Here is a 21,101-nt window from a genome sequence, read left to right on the forward strand (position 1 = left end):
ATTCTAATGAGTGTTTGTCTGAAGGAGGTAGTTTAATACCAATATTGTCATTCACTGTGTTGCCTACATATGCCTACATTAGTATTTGAGATAATTGATAATGAGTAATGTGTTTTGTGGTCACTGCACGAACTATGTGCTATTCAAAGTCTAGCTTTACAAAATATATATGTTGTAAAAGGTGTAAAAGTTGAAGTTATGGCAAATACAATGACGTTTCATGTTATATCATTAACAAAAGGAGGAAAAATCTGTTTCTAGATCTGTCACCTTTGCTTACCTAAGCATTGGTTTGATAATGCTGCTACATCTGGATCAATACTACAAAGCTATTCAGCTGTTTACTGATGCCATCGAAGTCGATCCTCTCGATGTTCAAGCCTATATATGTAGAGCCCAAGCATATCATAAGGTAAGATGTTCATTTTTTTTGTTATTTGCCATTCAACATTGCTCTATTTAGATTTATGTTTGTGTATTTTAACACTTACTTATGCCTTGATCTAACAAWGATGTTAGAATATGTTTCAAGTAGTGATCATCACTGTTATATTATAAAATACGTTGTAACTATTGTAAATTATTGTTGATATGATACAGTGATATAGCATATTTTTTCTTTAGCTTTATCTTTTTAGATCAGTTTACATCTAATATTCTGTAATAATATGTATTTTTGAAATATGAAAGACATTTTGAAATAAAAACTTTTTTTCCTAAACTTTTTTTCTTCAGAGTTCTTATTTTTGAGGAGATTTAAATTTGTTTTACTACAAATAGAAAAGAAAACAYTTGCAAAATTTTAATTTCTTGTGAACCTGAATATTTTATCCTCCTACATAGGATTTCAGGACAGATTTTATTAGCAATTATTTGAGATCCCCAGGAGTGCGAATAATGAAGTGTGACAATTCTGACAATTTTCCATTTTCTGTGGCAGAACTGAATAAACTSTTCAACCTCACAATGCTTAATTTGTTTCCATAATGTTTGGAGAGATTGCTTGGACTGTTCATTTTCTTCTGTAGCATATCTAAAAGAAATTACTTCCAGCACAGAATCCATCCAGGCTGATCAATTATATATGTCTTTGGTTTCAGTCTTTAATCATAGCTTGTATTGGAAGCAATCTACCAAAACCTAGATTGCTTTTGTAGTTTTATTTACAGAGTTCAGATAACAGAMATAAATAAAGCAGGTGAATAAAGCGCAGTGGGTGCATTCCATTATAACTATTCTTTGATGACAGTTTTGAAGAGCAGTTAACCCAGGTGGATGTATCAGTCTTAGACCAGTCGTGGTCTAAAGGAAAATGATGGGGACCGCATGCACAGACATTTGTAAATTGTGCAGGATGCACGAGTTGGACCTTTTAGCAAGAAAATTCTGAATTTCTGTGCAGAAGACATATGTACCTAATGAGTTAGTATGGTGTGTACATTGCATCCTGCAGAACCATGGTGAGAAGTGTTAATTTTCTTCAAACTGCATTCATATTAGCAATTAAATTACTGTTTTTTACTTTCTTAATTACAGATTCATAATTTACAAGATGCTGTGAGGGATATAAATCGAGCCATTCATCTTTATCCAAACAAATCACAGTTTTACATATTAAGGTAGGAAAGTGATTGAAACAAGTTGTTAAAGTCTTCAAAGATACCTCACTTTTGCAAAAAAAAAAAAAAAAGAAAAGAAAAAAATCCAGTTTGGAATCTTATTGGTTAATGCCCTCATATCCTTTGTAATTTGCTCTGAGTGTGTTTGAGTACAAAAAATGCATTATTATGATAGCAGTTTTCAACCTGAAGAACTTCACATCTGTTAAAAACCTCTCAAAAAGACAAACAAAAAACCTTAGCTGTTTTTATTGGAAGACATTATTTTTTTTCTTTTTATACTAAAGAAAGCAAATTGTAGATTTTTAGTTATGCCAGCAGTACTGGAAAAAGTACTTGGAGATAGCTTTGCTAACTGCATTCAACAAATTTTTCATTATAGGGGGAAGTACTTAATGGAAATGAAGAAATATGAGCTATCAAGCTTATGTATTCACCAAGTTTCAGAAATGGATGAAGGTAGTGTAAATTTGCATAGGTTTTTGTGAACCATATATACATGGATCTCTATGTATGTAAGAAATATGTATGAACCATATATGTATGAATCTCTAAGCAAGGAATATGTATGAACCATATATGTGTGAATCTCTAAGCAAGGAATTGTTTAAAAATTTAAGCTCAAGGCTAGTTACCATGAGTCAGCTAAAATTCTTGTTCTCCTGTGTATTTTGTTTGCATGAATAGAGCCTTGAAATAATGTTGCTGTAYATTAGTGCCAGCGGTATCACGTGTGATTTCAAATTTTCGGTATCTTTTGTGTGTTTGTCGTTTTTTATTTCCACCTTATTTCTAACATTAAAGAAATTCTATTTTGTCCTTATATGTGATCTTTCCTTACGAGATATGACATAGATTTATGACTGAATCTTTTCAATGCATTTTAACAATTAAAATATTGCAGTATAGTTGTCTTTATTATGTGCTGGCCATAAAGCAAGACACTGTGTCAAAAACTTCCTATCTGTAGTAGTGAACAGTAATGGATACACAGGGAATAAGAATAAATAAAAAATAAAAAGTAAAAGGAAAATAAGTGCATGCTTGCATGGAAAAAACCTTCTTTTATGTGGGGAAAGAAAGATAAAAATTTGGACATATTTAGCAATTGAACTACACTTGCTGGTAATTTTCAAACTTTTGTATGAAATTGTTTAATATTTTTATGACTGCTAAGGCAAACAGTGATGGTTTTCTTCCAGAATCCTTCAAGTCTCAGCCTGTTCAGCGAGCTCTCATTCAGTCATTTTGTCAAAATCACAATAAAGCCATAGARTGCATGTGTGAAGTTATCGCAAATCAGCCTGAGCCTTCCATGTATGTTTTCCTTGGAAAAATACAAATGAAAGCCAAGAAAACTAAGGTTAGAAACATTTACATTGTATACGTGTCAGTGTTTTGTTTTTGTATTCTTTTAGTACTTTATGAGATAAATCATTATATGAGTAAAATTTTGCAGTATCTGTTCAAGCTATAGGAGGCAAATAAGACTTTAAACACCATTGACACACACTAATAGTTCAACTTTTTTTTTTTTTTTTTGGTAGACTCATATAAGAAAAAAATGCTGTAATTCTTTTACTCTTCTTGGTATTTAAAATTTCAGCCTTTGGACAAAGCTGGTTTCTGGAGGTCCAAAAAGAATTTGTCCCAGAAGTCTCTGTCATTATCACTGTCCCTTCATAATCCTTTAAAGTTAGGGGAATGGCTTATCTTAAACTAGTTTTAATAATCCTTTAAAGTTAGGGGAATGGCTTATCTTAAACTAGTTTTAATGTGCTGATTGTTTTCCTTAAATCTCTTTTAAACCAAAACCATCCATAAATCATTGCCCACATCTGTGAGGCATGAAGGTTTTGAGATGCTACTATCTGAAGTCAAATTGCTTTAATGCCTGTGCAGAATTGATCTTAACGTGTTTCTTAATGGGCAATAGATTTCTGCAAGTTGTATATGGAATATACATATACATGTATATGTCTTATATATGTATATGTCTTTACATAAAGAAACCAGCAGCAAATATTTCATTATCAACAGACACCACCAAATGATGTACCTCCTCCTAAGAAAAAATACAAGTAAAATTCATTAATGAATAGTTGTTTTTAATTATTTTTATAAATAACTGTATAAATAAATGTTACTTCTGTGTTGTGTACGCTAGCTTCTTTGCAGTATGTAAATGAAGATTTTTTTTTTTCTGAACTGTTGTTTATACGAAGCATCAAGAGTATTACTGTCTCCCAACACCAAGGGAGCACCAGACTTGTCATTTATAGGTTAATGTTCCAAAGATTAAGAAAACTTTTAAACAGAATTAAGAATAACTCTAAGTCTTGCAGACTTTTAATCAAGTACTTTACAACTATGAATATTCTTTGTATTGCAGGAAGCTATGGAAAGTTTTAAACGAGCCACAAAGCTCCTGATCGCTTCAGGAAGAACCCTACCTAATACATTTGAGGCTGCAGAAATGTATTATCTTATAGGCCTGTGTTATATGGAGCAAGTACGCTTATTGCAGGTTAGTATCAGTTATACAGACTTTGTTGATCTTTGAATTTACTCTCTGAAAACAACAGCTACAAAAGCTGAATAAAAGATTTTACTATATTAAGCAGTCTCCACTGCCTTTAACAAACCTTTTGCTCATGATGCCAGATGTGAATTCATGCCAATGTTTTTATTTCAATATTTTACTTAATAGGATTCAATTTTTGATTTATTAAAAGGTTCTAGGTTGAAATTATTTGAATTATCAGAATTTCATTGGCCTGCAGAACCATTTCTTGCCTTGTTTGCCTCTAAATCTGACAGTCATAATTGATATTCCTTTGGAAGAAAGCTGTCGGAAGCATCTGAAATGTTTAATGTGGTGGCATATGACAGTCACAAAAGGCGACTTTCTGTGTCAATGCAGGCCTGGCATTATAGCTGTGGAGCCCAGAAAAGACCATGACTTTGTAAGCTAATGTGCAGTGCACATTAGTTGGATTTCAAAAGATTTGTAGGTTAACCAGTTTGTTGTCTGTTGTAATAAATAACCTCACTATCTCAGCTCTTCACAGGCAGAAGACCATGTTTGGTAAAACCTTTGCAGTCTCACTGGAAAAAAAAATTCTTAAATGGATTAGAGTGTACCCCAGTGTGATTATTATACTGTTTAGGGAATTAAATATTACAGAATTTTTAGTAGTAGTAAACAGATAAAAAACACTAAAAAGCAATGCAGATGTATGTTGAGTTCCAACTGCATAAATTAGGATTATTTACAAATCAGTCAGTTAAGCAACTGCCTATGGTTTAAACTATGTATGAAAGTGTCAGGTTTAATCTAAATGATATACTTTCCCTCTAGGCCTGTGATGCTTTCACTACGGCGATCAGACTGCATTCAAGCTATCCTGATGCTTTCTATCAGCGAGGGCTGTGTAGAATGAAGCTCGGCCAAGCTAAGTGCATCCAGGATTTCAATCGAACACTTGCACTTTGTCCGTCACATTTCCAGGTAATATGAAGACTCCTGGGTTCTGTGAGTCACTTCATAATGAGCTCAAAGAATGAGACATTCTGCATTTATTGGTATACTGCTTATAATGTGCCAGCTAGTGTGTTGCTCGTGTTTTTTTTTTTTCTGAATGTCAGATATAAGAATATCAGAGCACATTCTTCATCTTGCTGAAACTATTTTTGCTTCAAAGCAGCTTCAGTGATTTCTTTTAAAGAATAATTTACTCATCATTTGGGCTTTTTCTTCTCTTTTTTTTAGTATGTGTTTGCCTCTTTAATAACCTTTCTTTGGATTTTTTTTTYCTTTTCAAATCCAAAGATTTTTCCTACATTCAGTTTTTAGCTCATTTGTTTGAACTCTTTTTTTGTTTCAATATTCTTGCTACTTTTCTTTGCTGTTATTGATACATCCTACATTTTTTTCTCATATGAATATGGTTCACAAGATCATTTTTTTTAATGAAACTTAACATTTTTTGCTTTAATATCTGTCYACTGTAAAAACACCAACTTTTCAATGTTGTAGCACATTACCATACTGTCTCTATTTCTACAGGCATATATGAGTCGTGCTGTTTATTATGGAAGTAAARGCAGATACTCTAAGGCAATTCTGAATTGTAATGAGGCTCTCAAAATTAATCCTAACAGTGTGAGAGCTTATTTTTACCGAGGACTTTTAAAGTATCAAAACAAGGTAGGAATATCGTTTAGTGTTGTATATTTCAGTGTAACACACAAGTCCAGTTCATCTGGATTGAGAATCTACATGGAACATAAAGCAGGACTGCATAGATGCAGACTGAGCTGATGATAGAGGAGGGTGTCTATATCTCCCTTTGATAATCTATCCTACTTTAGTCCCAAGCGGTGGTAAGAGCTTTGCAAACTAGTGTTGCTGTGAAAGGAAGAAATTCTACTTGATTAACTTTTTGATTTAGTTGAACTCTAACTTTATTGCTTTCCCTTTGAAGCCACTTTCTGGTTTTGCTAATGAAATGAATGGTTGATAATGTATTGCATTAAATGAATATGATATAAGCAAATACTAAGAATGTGGGGTTTGTCCAGATAAAGTTTCTGCAAAACTGAAGAGAACTGCAGTAACTAGTCCATAATTAAGGTCCTAAAAATAGTAGGATGCTTTCCAATGCTGAATGTAAACCAAAAACTGAAATCAAATTTTACAATAGGCTATTATTTAAGCAAGAATATGTAGTGCTGTGAATTGTGAATTATAATTTATACAATGTGTTTTTGCATGTGCAGACATATAAGGTTGCAATTGAAGATCTTTCTAAAACTATAGACCTCAACAAATCCTGCATTTTGGCATATTATAATAGAGCAGTCTCTTATCATCAAATAAAGGATTTCAGAAAGGTATGGTATTCATCTTTCAACATCACATGATCACTCATGTTCATAATAGCTGTTTATTGACAGTAAATCAGAATTCTAATCTCTTACAATTTCTTTCTGAATGAGATGTTCAAGAAATTGTTTTCAAGAGTTCCCTCCCTCCCTCCTTCCCTCCCTCCCTCCTTCTTTACAGTCATATTAATTACACATTGATATCCCTTGAAAAATCTAAGGACTAGATCCAGGAGAAGGCATTATCAAAATTGTGATTTGTTGAACATGAAATCTCATTCACATATTTCAACTTCTGTTGACTTGCCAGTCAACTGTCCCTAAAAGTTTCTGCTTCCTAGTTTTATCATATGCCAAAGGCACAAGAGAACACAGATAGGCAAAACTTTGGGTGGTGAAAAAGCTCATGCTGAGTTATGTTTTTCATGAGGAGAGAAATCTACTAGATTTAACTATTAGATTTTTTTTTTCTATAAAGCTGATTCTAGATTTGAAAGTGTTAAGGAATAGGACTTCCTTAAAGTGGCTAGTATATGGAATGCTATTCTCAAAGGCCTTTTTGTGATGTTAGCCCTAAACTCTCTAATTGCCCTTACTATACTGTGAAAAAAAAAAAAAGTAAAATTATCAGGTGAAAAAAAAGAGACTATAGTTCTTCAAATATTGTTGGAAAATACTGTTCAGTTTTAATAACATTGTGAACTGAGGCTTTTCCTGTCTACAGTTGACCAAAACCTGGTTAATGTGTCTAATTCTTAGATTTCTCAATAATAATTTTATATAAATTATATTTTAAAAGTTCCTTGTTTTGATATTATATCCTGATTAATTGATTTAGAATCATCAAAAAGCAAAGTCTTAAATTAAAATGTGGACATAACATTCTAATTCTGAAATGCATGTGACTACAAAAAAGGTCTTAATTATGCCAGGATTTAATATATTTGTATTTTCTTTGCTACTGTACTCTAGAAGGGGATATATATGTAATCATAGAGGGTTCCAAATACAGCTAAACTCAATCTGCAAACATTGAAATGTATCAAACTGAAGCTAGTGCATATGATATGTAGGAATTTGAAAGTTTAATTTCTAAAGTATCATTTCGTCCCCCTGAATAAGTTATTGCTTAAAATATATGTTATGTCTTTTAGGCTTTGAAAGATTATGGAATTCTTCTTTTGCTTGAACCAAATAAGAAAATAATTTTTAAAGTGTTAATTAATCGTGGACTACTCTATGTGGAACTTGGTGATTATTCTAATGCATGTGAGGTATGGAATCCTTCTGGTTAACAGGAAATTTAGATTTTTTTTCTGACAGATTTATTCCATTGCTGTTATGAAGACCAATCTGCCGTTTTTTGCTTTCTTCTGAAGCAGTCTGTGCACAATTCTTATTTGGTTAAACACTTAATGGTGCTCTGGCAGCAGAGTGCAAATATACTGCAGTTTTACCTGTTCTGCAATAAATTTGTATGGGAAGTCGAATRTGGGAATTGTACAAAATTTAATAAGCAAGAACTTGATTGTTCTTTTTTAATATTGAAAAAATTGTGTTTAGTGCAAGTGCATATAAACTCACAGCAGAAGCCTGTGTAAAGGRAGGATTCTGATTAAGTCACCTATTCTCTTATTCTATGTGTGTGTGGGAATAAATGACCATCTTTCTTGAAATGGAAGAAAAAATTAAGTTAATTTTCTTGAAGTATGTGATCCTGAAACTGGCTCACAATGTAGGTGGAATTCCAGCAAGTGAGACACCTGTTATAGCAATAGCTGTCTTGAGATCTAACAGGGCTAAACATCACTTTTTCAAACCTATGTTTTTTTCTTGTTTAAAAAAAAACCAAGAAGTTTTTTAAAAGTTAAAATTTTAACTTTTTAAAAGTTTGAGTTTTTATTTTCTTTAAAGCAAAGTGTTTTTTTTTTAATATAGCTGAGGAAAGTGGAGGCATTTGTTACCTCCTTTGTGGTCTAATAACTAAACTTTGATATCTTTGTGATGGGATATCATGAATTTCAGCATAGGCAGCCTAAAAAAAGAGTAATTCTTCTTATTTCCAAATATAGRTTGACAAATGAATATGAATCCCATTCCAGTGACTCAGAAATGTTCTACTGGAAATCTGTGACAAGAGCCCTTTACCATTGATAGAGCTTGCATAGAAATAAATGAAATAGAGCTATTGTTATATTCGTCTCTCTCTCATACTTCAAGATGCAATTGATCAGAATAGCTCAGATGAGAGTCTGAGATGATGCAAGATAAGGGCAGTGAAAGGAGACTGGAGGTTTCTGGAAATGGGGCAGAACCAGTAGAACTGGCAAAAATTTCTTTGAACAGATTGTAGAGAAGACAAATTTACAAACTGATGGTTGAACAATAGACACAAAACCATTGCGCCTAATTTAAGGAAGGAAGCAGATAGAAATGTGCTTGGCACACAAGGCATTCATTCTCAGTCAGTTTTGTCAATGTGTTATTGCAAGAAATATACCTGTAYACATGCATAGTACTTGTTGAATTAGAATATAGCTGTTTTAAGCAGGGATTCATGCTAACTGAGTTGAATATATTCTAATACGATTTTGGTGCACTGGAAAAAAACAGAAAAAAAATGTACTTTAATCTATAGAAGAAATGAATTGCTAAAAGGGGCTGCCTGTCTTGGTAGATTGTGGTAAGTGTGGAGTAACCTGTCAGGATAGCACCTTTGGCTAAAGTTAGCCAAACTTAATCTTTAGAACTTGGATCCTGCTTTTGCTCTGCTCTCTATGCAGAGCAGAGAGTATAGTTCAAGTTGCACATACCAAGAATCCTCTTTCCTTTGTTGGGAAGTCTTTGGAAGGCTTTGGTGGCTTGGAGCAGTGTGTCTCAGTAGTTTTTCAGAGGCAGACCTRTTATTTTACCATACCCATTTGAACAATCAAAGAATTATTTTGTAGCTGTAATTCATGGATGCATCAGCTAAACCACTTCTGTAACATCCTGATTGCTTTGCCATGCAGAGACCTAAAGTGCTTCCTTATTCATAACTGATTTTAAAAGTACCTGTACACTTTTTCTGTTGAATCACATATCACAGAATATGTTAAAATTRCATATATTAAAACATATATTAAAATTGTATACATTTYCACAGAATCACAGAATGGTTAAGGTTGGAAGGGACCTCTAGAGATCGTCTAGTCCAACCCTCCTGCTCCAGCAGGGACGCCTAGAGTGTGTGGCACAGGGYGGCATCCAGGCGGGTTTKGAAGATCTCCAGARAAGGRGACTCCACAACCTCCCTGGGCAGCCTGTTCCAGTGCTCGGTCACCCYCACAGTAAAGAAGTTCYTCCTCACCTGGAGACGGAACTTCCTGTGCTCCAGCTTATGGCCATTACCCCTTGTCCTGTCACTGGCCACCAATGAGAAATTGGCCTCTTCCTCCCTGCATTCTCCCTTCRTGTACTTATAGATGTTAATCATATCCCCTCTCAGTCTTCTKTTATCCAGAGAAAACAGGYCCAACTCGCTCAGTCTCTCCTCATATGAGAAATGTTCCAGTCCTTTAATCATCTTTGTTGGCCTCCACTGGACCCTCTCTAGAAGCTCCACRTCCCTCATATATTTATATATATTTTGACAAATATTCTGCATGTTAGTAAAAGTAAAAACTTAAAGGTCTTGGAAAAAAAAGTTATTTACAGAAAATATTATCATGAAAGTAATCAGATTTTTTTTTACTGGAACAGTAATATTGAAATTGCATATAGTTAAATATGTTCAATATGTATACTTAAAAATAATGACTTACATAGATATTGAAACATATAAATCTTTGTTCTTTCAAGGACTTCAAAGCAGCAGCTTTGCACAGTCCATTTGATAGTCAGATCTTCCAAGCTATTGGAATCTGCTATCACAGGTAAGACAGGTGGTTTTGTTTGATGCAGAGTAGGGATTGGGAGCAATTATTGAACTCRATGCTCTAGCACAGCACATTGAGAACTCAATATTGAGCACACTGAGAACAGGAAGAAAAGTAAGTACCTGAGAGGAATGGRAAAAAAAAAGAATAAATTAAGTATCTTTCAAATTTAACAACTAAAATTAAAATTCCCTTTTTGGAACTTTTGCTTCTGATAGAATCAAAAGAAAATAGGGCAATAAAATAGATCCAGGAAAATAACTGAAGAACAAAGAATTATGGGAGATAAACAGAGATATAAATCCCTGCCCCTAAAGCAGAGTGGAAATAATATAAAGTTGGGTTACTTTGTTCAAAGTTAGTTAGGATACAGCTTCTGATTAGATCTGCACTTTGCGCTTTAAAGCGAAGCAAAAGCCTCACTGTTTTTCATTGCATTATTTTTTTGTTTTGACATTCCAAAATATAATTTCATCAAAATGAAATTTATTATTAAAGATTACATTTATTAGATCATTAAAATAAATAAAATTTGGAAGAATTAAGTACATCAGTATTTTAGTCTATTTATCATGGTGACAGCTGGAATCTGTAAATGATCATCTTGGAAAATAGTAACTATGATATAATAGAAATGTTTATATCTGTGTGCCAATTAGTTTTATCTATTTTATTATAGAGTTTCTCTATCATCTATCATCCGCATAGATGTCATCCACAGACCCATACCACTCAGCTACAGCCCATTTTAAGATTCATCCCACAACCTCATGTGTTCTTGACTGCCCATCTACATATTTGGCATGATGTCCTGACTTGTTCTGGTGTAAAGTGCTGTGCTTGAAAAAAGCCTTTGGTTTATAACCCTTAAACCTATATGTCAGCATATAAATTTAATCTTTTGTCTTTTCATAAATAAATCTAACCATGCTCCAGTTAGAATCTGGAAATTTAGCTTGTATTAAAACATCTTCTTATCTTACAGTGTCTTCTTGATTATATGACTCTGTACCTGTTAATATTTTTACTTTATATGTGAAGAAAAATACTAGCATTCTTTGGTATTTAGTTTGTTAAATGCTTTTAGTTCCTTACTGGTATACTCTAAATGTATAAAGTTTTGTATCTTTATCTAAGAGATACAGAATTCTACAGATGGCTACTCCTAGACAGAATAATCTGTGTCTGAGCATAAGCTTTTTTTACCCYGCAAGTTTGAATATGCTCAAAAGCTGGTATGAGGGAAAAAAAACAGAAGGAAGGCATATATTAGAAGTAAATTATTTATGGTCAGAACAGTTGTGTCTGAATAAACTAACAAAAAAGCATGGGTGGTGATGACATTTGGATAGCATGAATGGCTCAGATGAAATCTACATTAGAATCTGCTGAGTACAAATGTTGAAAAAGTAAAAACTTGGCCCAGCAAAAGTTAATGAGACTTGCTGTTTTCTTCACTGGGCTAAGGATTTCAAAATACAGGATCTTAGACCAACTGCATTCACTGATATAATAAACATTAGGGAAGCACATATAGAGAAAACAAAACTAAGAGAAAGAAAAGATTTTGTCTGTTGGTAAGAATTGAGCTGCTTTCTGAGGAAATTATGTGGTAGTACTTGCTGATCATTCATAAGCTGAGAACATTGCTTATAAGATAGGTAAAAAGGTAAGCAAAGCTAATACTCATAACTCTATTTTTAGAATTAATGAGTTTGAAGAAGCTGTGAGGTCATTTAACCAGGTTCTCAAACTAGACCCCCTTTCTGTGGATGCTTATGTTGAAAGAGGAAATTCGTACATGGAAAATGGACAAGGGCCTGATCGTAAACAAGCACAGAAAGACTTCTTGAAAGCACTTCACCTGAATCCAAAGTGTGTGAAAGCCAGAATTTGCTTAGGATACAACTTGCAGGTAAAAATCTTATTGTCAGTAATATGCATAATCAAGATAAAAATAATTTTGTATGTATGTATTTATACAATGTAGATCTAAGGGACTGATAGGATAAAATAATCCATATGTTAAATGGTGACTCTCATGGAAGCTCCTTTTGTTTAAAATAAATGAGCAGACTATTATTCTTTTTTCACATTTGTGCCTAATCTTGTTAGATATTTGCTCTTGAATATAGTGGCATATCAAATAACCTTACATTCATTTGATTCACATTTATAGTGCTCTGATTAAGTAAGCACTATGATTTTTTTCATGGGTATGAGCTATTTACTGAAACAAAAAGTGGCCAAAATTATTTTGACAAAACTGTGTGTGTGTGTATATTATATTTTGTAAGTTTATATATGTGTGTGTGTGTGTTTTATATATATATATATATAAAATATATATATATATAAAAAAAATACACATACACACACACATATATATAAACTTACAAAATATAATGCTAGCAAATCTGCTAAAATTCCTTGGAAAAGGGCATGTGTATAATAATCTCTAAAAACTATTTAATGTATTCAAAAATGATCAGTCCTGTACTAACAGAGGGGTGTGTAATGACTTATCAGATTTTTTTTTGGTCTCTATATAATTCCTATGGTTTTCTTACTGTGCATTATACTACCTGATTTCCTGAAATATCTTGAATTGTGAATGTTGTGAATTTTTTTCAGTGAGGGGCTAATGTTGGGTGACCAGTGTTGGGTCATTTTGGATAAGTTTCATGCAAATTTCCTTTTACAGCTTTGCCAATGCAATTGAATTCTAATTGATACTTTTGCAGTGTTTAATTAAGTGTTAAGCAATAGAAAAACCTACAGTTACTGCCTTGGTGAGTAACAAGATATAGGTAGGAATTAGACACGTTAGATACAGGTGGCAGCCCAGAAAGCTAATACTGTTGTATGTGCTTAATTGAGATGCCTAAACTCATACAATACTTTTTCTATAGTCTGATTGTGCCTTTGTACTTAAATATAAGAACATGTGTATTGTTGTAGTTAACAAGATGGCCTTCACCCTTAACTTAATCAATCTGTAAAGTAGGTAAAGCGTTTACATTTTGATTATGGTCCCAAGAGCCCTACTCACCCCGAATCTATCACTTTCTCGATGGTGCAGCATCCTTCCTGAAGTATAGTATGCCAGGGTTCCATTTAAGTATATGTTTGAATGTGCTTTCTCGCAACCATTTTATGATTCTATGCTAGAGAATATGTAATATTACAGTTAAAGCAGCTGTGGCAGATACACACTTACAAGGAGAATGGGTATTGCACAATTAACAAGGGATTTGAATGCATTTTTTTTTCTTGCATTTTAGCTAAGTGCTTTTATACATATAAACATGCTTCTGCTCTAAATTAGTATGTTGCTTGGCATTTCATATGCTTTATTATTGTGGACCTACTGCAATTCATTTTAGGCCCTTGGAAAGTTTCAAAAAGCTTGGAACCAATTTACAATTGCTATTGACATTGATCCAACATGCCATGCTGCTTATGATGGACGAGCTTCAGTCTGTCTTCGGATGGGTGAAACTTTTGCTGCATTTCAAGATACAAATGCTGCATTAAAGGTAAATATTAGCTTAATATGATTTCACAAAAATGAACTCGTTATAAGACCAGTCCATGCTGTATATGAAGAGCTGACAATTTGTATTAGAAGGTGCAATTGCATTTTTAATGAATGTATCTTTGAGAAACAAAGTTACAGTAAAAATGTGAACTAAATAAGCATGTGTCTGTTGTGATCTTTCAGCTCACTACCACTGCAGCACTGCTAACAAATCGTGGCATTATCAACCAGTTTATGGGACACCTATCTTGTGCCATGAGGGACTATCAAAATGCAATTTCTGTTGATCCTAATTATGCCTTAGCCTATTTCAATGCAGGAAATATCTACTTCCGCAATCGACAGTTTTCACAGGTAATTCTCTCCATACCTTCTTCAGAACTGCTTTCCTTGTATAAATACCCTTGATACCAAACTACTTACAAATATAATTATCTTGAACTTTTCTTTCATTGAATTTCATAGCTTTTGTCTTCTAATGGGAGATAAATTTATCTGTAGCAATTATTAACTAATAATTATCCTACTTCTGGCCATTTTATTATATATATATATATGTATGTGTGAACTGAAATTCATGACAGTTATGATGAGCGTTTTGAAAATCTATAAATAATTGAGATACTTAAATTCTCCTGTTATTTCAGTAAAACCTACTTAGGTCTCATAGCTGCCTTGTAAAGTATGGCAAATTGAGACTAAATAATTTGCCCAGATTCACTATGGCACCATGAGAAGAAAACAAAAAGAATCTCCTGCTGGTAAGGCTTAAATCAAGAAGTTGGATCCTTCTCCTGTTGCCACTGTAATTTCAGTTTTAAATCACATAATGATTTAAATACAGCTTAAATACAGTGGGGATAATCAAATAAAAAAGAGTTGGACACTGAAATTCCTGTTGCAAAGAGACTTGAAAAATTGCTTGAAGGCAAGGACCATTTATTTCTCTCTGTCTGAGGAAGTCTCAGCACTGATTTATCCTTTGGTATTTCTGTCACACTTCCTGAGCAAAGGCTGAGGATTGCTCTTTTATTTGATTGGAACTTTGTGGTTCAGCAGCTGTGGAAACCCAGGCCTGGTGCTGATGTTTCAGCACATTTCGTTTACTCAAATTAATTCTCTCCTGGCTTTGCATCTGTAAGCAATTCAGCTTGCAGTATATGTACCGAGGTGTTCATTATGTACACGCTTGGCGAAAGATTCTAAATGTAGGCAATTTGTCTTCATTCAGCAAAAGAAATTGGTGTATGTAGAGGAGAATGGTTTTATGTTCTGATAAGTTTCTTCGAGTCAGATGCTGTGAGGATTAGGCTTGAACCAGAAATCCCTAAGGAGTGCATGATCAGTGCTCTGCATACGGCTTCTCCTGCAATCTTGTAATTTCTTTTTCTTCTCCATCTAGTATCATTTTTTCATGATTGGTCTTCCAGAGGCTGTTTTTCCTCTTCTGCTTCTCTGATTTCTTACTCTACTCTGAAGGTGTCTCATTATGAAGATGTTCAAGAATACGTGTTGCATTATAAATTCATATTCTAGCTTAATTCAAATTGTATGTATTATGTACATTCAAATCTTATTAGTAATGTAGCTCATTTCTTCTGCAATATAGTTGTGATTCATCATGAGCAGATATTCTCCAAAAGTCTATCTGGGAGTTGATAGTATATTTATCTATTTGTGGATAGACATGCTRGTGCTGTACCTCTCTCTTCTAGGCACAAGGAACATTAAGCAGAATGAATAAAGATTTACGAACATAAATAATTAAAAAAAATAGAATTTTTATTTTTAATAGAAAAAAATAGAAGTAGAATTATCTACTTCCTTGATTTTAAAGGTGTGTTTTATCTTTGTGTATTTTGTAGGCCCTTGACTATTATTCCAAGGCATTACAACTTGAGCCAAGAAACGAATCTGCTATTATAAATCGTGCTATTACAAATACAATATTAAAAAATATTAAAGAAGCAGARGAAGACTTTGAGAAGGCAGTTTCTCTGTGTCCGTTCTCTGCAGCAGTGTATTTTAACAGGGCAAATCTCTATTATGGATTAAAGCAATATGATCTAGCTGAGAAAGACATTTCAACAGGTAATCTTTATTTACTGGGCCTGATTACATTTGGTAGAATACTAACAATTATGAGAACAAATTACTTGTTGAGTAATAGTTATATTACTCAACTATTAAATAGTTGAGAAAGTAGCTTTATTTTGCTAGTGTATTTTCTATCTACGATGAGAAGATGATGTTATTAAAAAGAGGAAGTTAAGTAAATTTGCTATTACTTTTTTTCATTCTCAAAACTAATAAGAGTATGCAGGGTAGGAGAGAAAGCGATTTGTATATTGTGTWTCAAAGCAGCTGAACAGAATCCTGCTTTTAAATGAAATTGTATCAAGAAGTTGTGGAAAAACACTATACTTAAAACGTCTGGGGAATTTGGGCATGTTAAAAAATCTAGGTGACTGGAAAAGAGCATACAGATTGCTTGTTTTATATACAAATGTGGGATTTCATGAATGTGTTCTATGCATAACAAGTTTTGTAAGAGCATTTGGCTTTCGTAAGCCAAAGTTATTTTGAGTATATTCTTATGAAGTACCTGAACATGAATCAATTCTTTCTCATACTGCCTTTCACATGATTGAGGTGATATTTTTATGTTGGGATTAGACATGGTTGTTAGAGAACAAGAACTGAAATAAAATTTTATCCTAATCTTAGTAGAATACAAAACTTTAATTCAAATAACTAAGCTATATTCCTCCCATTACTCCTGCTTACGTTGCTGTTGGCACCAGATTCAGCTGCCTTCCAAGGATTCCTCCCCATATCCCATATAAYAGTTACAGGTTTCTGCTCTTAGATTTTGCATCTGTTTTCAAGGAAAGCATAGTTTCTACTGTTGGGGAAAATTTAACTGGGAATCATAAATAMAATCAAAAAAGTAAAAAAGAAAAAATCTGAAGTATAAATATTATAACAAAGTTGCTTACTTTTTGATGTAAATTTAATTAGTCTGATTTCCATTTTTTCTTATGAGCACATGTTTGGAAAGATTTTGGGCACTTACATGAACTTCTAGTACATGTTTATCTGAGAATCATATAATAACGTAAAAACAAATGCCTAAATATCTTTTTTTTCTTTTATAGCGTTGTCAATTCAGCCCAATGATGCCTTGATGTATAAATTTAGATCTGATATTCGTGCTAAACTGGGTTTCAGGAAAGAAGCTTTAGATGACTACAAACAAGCAATCAGCATTCAAGAACAGATTAATTCCATGTGAAAAGATATCAGTGCTAATGTAACATGGTTTCAATTGACTGATTTCTCAGATTGACGGTTAAAAAAAATTCTTTGGTGCAAGAAAAAAAATTATTAATCTATCTTTATTCTCATATATTCTGTACGCATTTTCGATTTTCTAAATGTCCCTGATTCAGTGCAAAAGGAGCCAGAGATATTTAAGATGCTGCATTTAATTTTTATGAGCGTTAGGTCATTCTTTATTTGTTGAGGCCAAGAGAAAATTGGTTGTGTCATGTGGAAAATGAAGGAGAGGTGAGAGGAATTTATAAGCAAAAGGCCTCAACTGTACTGATTATAAAAGGAGGAAAAAGACTAAGTCTCCCCAAATTTAAATGCTTACAATAATGGTGATTGATAGGTTGATTGATAGCTAATTAAGAAGTTCCAGGTCACTGGAAACACCTTGGAAGTAACAGTTCAGCTGCCAAATGCTGGTGATCACCCACCAAATCTCACTTTCTTCCTCATCTTTTTCCTCATCTTCTTAAGTTTTCCTATTCCCTCCCAGTAACATCATAGGGCGAAGCCCTTGTTCCAGGTATATTTTTTGCTGTGTGTGAGAACTACTCCAGCAACAGGGATTTGAGGAGCACATATTTTGGGTTGTGAATGAGATGATGAAATTACTTGCTTCTCTTTAAATATGTTACACTATTACATTTTGATGGGACGGGTGAAAATGTGTAAAGAGATCAAAGTTCTGTGTTCTAAGCTCTAAGAATGAGCTTGAGGAACAAGTTTCAGCTGATTCTTTTTTCCTGATTATTGATCTAAAGCAGGAGATTGAAATGTGAATCTGTGTGACCAAAATTAAAAAAAAAAAATCAATCCCTATCCCTGTATTAAATTAAACCCACCAAATGTATTCCGGTTGTAATGTACATTTGTTATCTTGTCATGATGACTTTGTTTTGGTCGCAGAAAAGGAAAGAAGAAGCAATCTTAAGGTCTCATCCAGAATGGGAAAAATCTGGGGGTTGCAGAAGATGGGAAGATTTTTACAGGTATAAATGACACTTCTGTGCTTAATTCCGGTGACACAGGCATTAGATATATAACCTCTGTTTAAGCTTAGATTTAAAATGTTACCAATTTTTCTCTTGAAAGGGGAAAAGGAAGAGTGAGGGGGACTTTCAGAACAATAAATCTAATACACACTGATCTGTGCCTGTAACAGCATAATCTTCTGTATGTGGATAACAGAATAGTTTGCAATAAAATGAGAAGTGAATAATATAATTCATATGGAATGTATATCTAAGAATCTTACAGGTCCATATAATTTTATACCTGACCTTTTTTGTAATGTTTGACATTTATAAAAGATTTTTTCATTTATGTGCTATTGAGAAGTAAAAAATCTTGTCATTGCTTCRTCTCAAAAAATTGCCTTTTATTTTCTGTTTAACACACTGCTATATGCTATTTCTATACGTTATTTCTGCATAATACCTTTTCTTGCATGCCTATGCAATGTATGTTTAATTTATGTGACAGATAGTGATTGGAATCTTAGTTTTGTTTTGATATCTAGATTTTTGCATTTATATTATCTCATTACATTGTATAAGTTCCTATGCCTTTCACCTGCTTTGATATCTGAAATGAAAAAATTACTGTGGAAAGGAAATTCAGAATATCATAGGTAATGAACGATAACTCAGTAAAGCATTGGACTCTATCCCTGTTCTGCTTGATTCTCCTCTTATCTTGCTGTTCAGTAATATCTAGCATGATGAGGTTTTGCACCTAGAAGATCTGTCATAATATGGTTGACTGAAATATATACTTCATAGTTAAGAAGCATGAAAGCTAGAAATATCTGTTACAAAAATACTTCCTCTTTAGTTGTTGTTCATGATTAGTATCTCTGTTTATAATGAGCATTTATGAATATAAAAGCTAAATTAAGATATTTAGAGGTTATAGGATGTCGCATATTAGTATTTCTTTCTAGTATTATATATATGATTTCTATTAATAGAAATCTATTTGGTATGACAGTTTTTCTTAAAATCAAATTATAATGTGTGACCATGGGAAGATCAAAAAGTAATTTATATTTTTTTGTTCTCTAGTAATTTGCAATAAAATATTTCCTAGCAATAGCYTTTAGAAGTTTTAGTATTACCACAGTAAACTACAGTAGGAGAAATGATACAGATGACCATGATACACAACAGAGAGAAATTATTTGTGATAATTACAGAATTAAAGCAGAAGAACTATATCAGGTCTGATTAAACCATTGTAATTGCACACCTTCCTGTAATGAATATTGCTCTTCAGAGATTTTACTTTTGTGTCTTCCTTGTTGACTGTTCTGCTACTAAAAAGGAGTTTGTGAAACCCAAGGATAACTTTATAATTAAGTTTACTGTTATTCTCCTCTTGTTCTATTTTCTTTTTATTTTTAACTCATTTTGAGGCATCATGACATAGCCAAGTGGTTTAACTTTAATGGACAAAGTATGTGGTATACAAAGTATACATGCAGTTATATTTCCATGTGTGATTGTCTGTGGGAGTTATTTACTAATTTCCTGTATATACACACAATCTAAGCTTGCAAGATGGTGCCAGTGTCATGCAGAAATATGGTGTTTTTGCTCCTTTTCTGTTTCCCTGCATTCCTCTTTCAGTTTTATCTGAAGAATTGTTTATTGATGAAATTGCTAAATTATGCATGATTCTATGGCCTTTTCCTTTCTTTGACCTCCTTATGAATTACTTGCTGGGTTGTGAGCTAGCGATACCCTCATCATGTATAGTGCATCATCAAAGTTAAATCAGAATGGAGAGAGGTCAAACCTGTCTGGTGAAATCTTTTCTTGCACCACTCACAGTAGGTGTTCTTTAGTTTAACTTTTCTTGAATGTTAAAAACTTTTTATCTTTACATTTAAAAACTGAGCAATCTGATACAATCTCTTTTACCAAAAACTGATACAGTCCGTTATGACCCACTGTTGGTGTAGTGAATTGATATAAATAATATGGGCTTTTGCCATCTCTCCTCTGCCTACCGTAACTGTGTATATATTTTATAAAAATATATACATTTATATACATTTTTATATATATTTATAAAAAAAAAATATAAAATTCTGGATAGTGTAGATTTTTTTCCCCCTAATCCTTAAAATCTGCATATTTATTAATTCTAGATGGAGGATTGCTTTTATAGTTTTTCAGCTACTACGCAAGGCCAGGTAATGTGTGGTGTCCCATTCTGTTTTCAGTTTCATCGCTTAGCATCACTCTCATTAGCAAATCAGTGATTGTGTTAGATGCTTTTTAAAGCAAAATGGGAAGTAGATGGAGAAGTTGCTTGCACAATGGAACATGAAAATATCAAGTTGCACCGTCAAACCTTACAGCTCTTTTTTTTTTGAAAATAAATTATAGACTCTCTTTTTAGCTCTTTAAATTTCCTAGAGGAAATTTTATATTCTTAAATGGTCCTTAAAAGCCAGTAAAAATATTTTGTTGAGCAGCAATTCTTTTATAAATTAGATTAATTGTATTCTGAAATTCACTCTTCTTGAGATTATCCTCAAATTACTTCCATTGCTACTTGGAGGTCTGGCAAACTTTGATACTGTGAATTATCAAAGTAAATTTGCTTTCCTGTTTATTGAGAAAAGAGGGAAGAGATACAAAGCTTTCTCAATTTTATTTTATGAATGCCAGTCAAGCAAAAACTACAGATTTTAAAAAGGTTTTCTCAAGACTTATTTTTTTCTATATTAATACAATTTCATGGTAATATCTAACTGTTCTAATCAAATTACATAAATAATTTAATGTTATAACTGAA

At 32.9% G+C, this 21,101-nt stretch overlaps 1 protein-coding gene across 1 annotated transcript in view; it reads left to right on the forward strand.

Moving 5' to 3' along the window:
- TTC6 (tetratricopeptide repeat domain 6) overlaps positions 1-17,393 on the forward strand; it is a 55,108-nt gene extending 37,715 nt beyond the window's left edge. The window contains exons 15-29 of the mRNA XM_026051854.1: positions 262-412; positions 1,537-1,619; positions 2,002-2,083; positions 2,833-2,982; positions 4,012-4,146; positions 4,981-5,130; positions 5,689-5,829; positions 6,402-6,515; positions 7,661-7,780; positions 10,347-10,420; positions 12,128-12,338; positions 13,810-13,962; positions 14,148-14,318; positions 15,830-16,055; positions 17,123-17,393. Of these exons, the coding sequence (XP_025907639.1) occupies positions 262-412; positions 1,537-1,619; positions 2,002-2,083; positions 2,833-2,982; positions 4,012-4,146; positions 4,981-5,130; positions 5,689-5,829; positions 6,402-6,515; positions 7,661-7,780; positions 10,347-10,420; positions 12,128-12,338; positions 13,810-13,962; positions 14,148-14,318; positions 15,830-16,055; positions 17,123-17,259 (2,098 nt within the window). The 3' untranslated portion in view covers positions 17,260-17,393. The remainder of the gene's footprint in view (positions 1-261; positions 413-1,536; positions 1,620-2,001; positions 2,084-2,832; positions 2,983-4,011; positions 4,147-4,980; positions 5,131-5,688; positions 5,830-6,401; positions 6,516-7,660; positions 7,781-10,346; positions 10,421-12,127; positions 12,339-13,809; positions 13,963-14,147; positions 14,319-15,829; positions 16,056-17,122) is intronic.
- Positions 17,394-21,101: the final 3,708 nt, after the last annotated feature.

The sequence above is a fragment of the Nothoprocta perdicaria genome, unplaced genomic scaffold (genome assembly GCF_003342845.1).
Source record: "Nothoprocta perdicaria isolate Ctin4 unplaced genomic scaffold, notPer1 scaffold_8, whole genome shotgun sequence".
Lineage (NCBI taxonomy): Eukaryota > Metazoa > Chordata > Aves > Tinamiformes > Tinamidae > Nothoprocta > Nothoprocta perdicaria.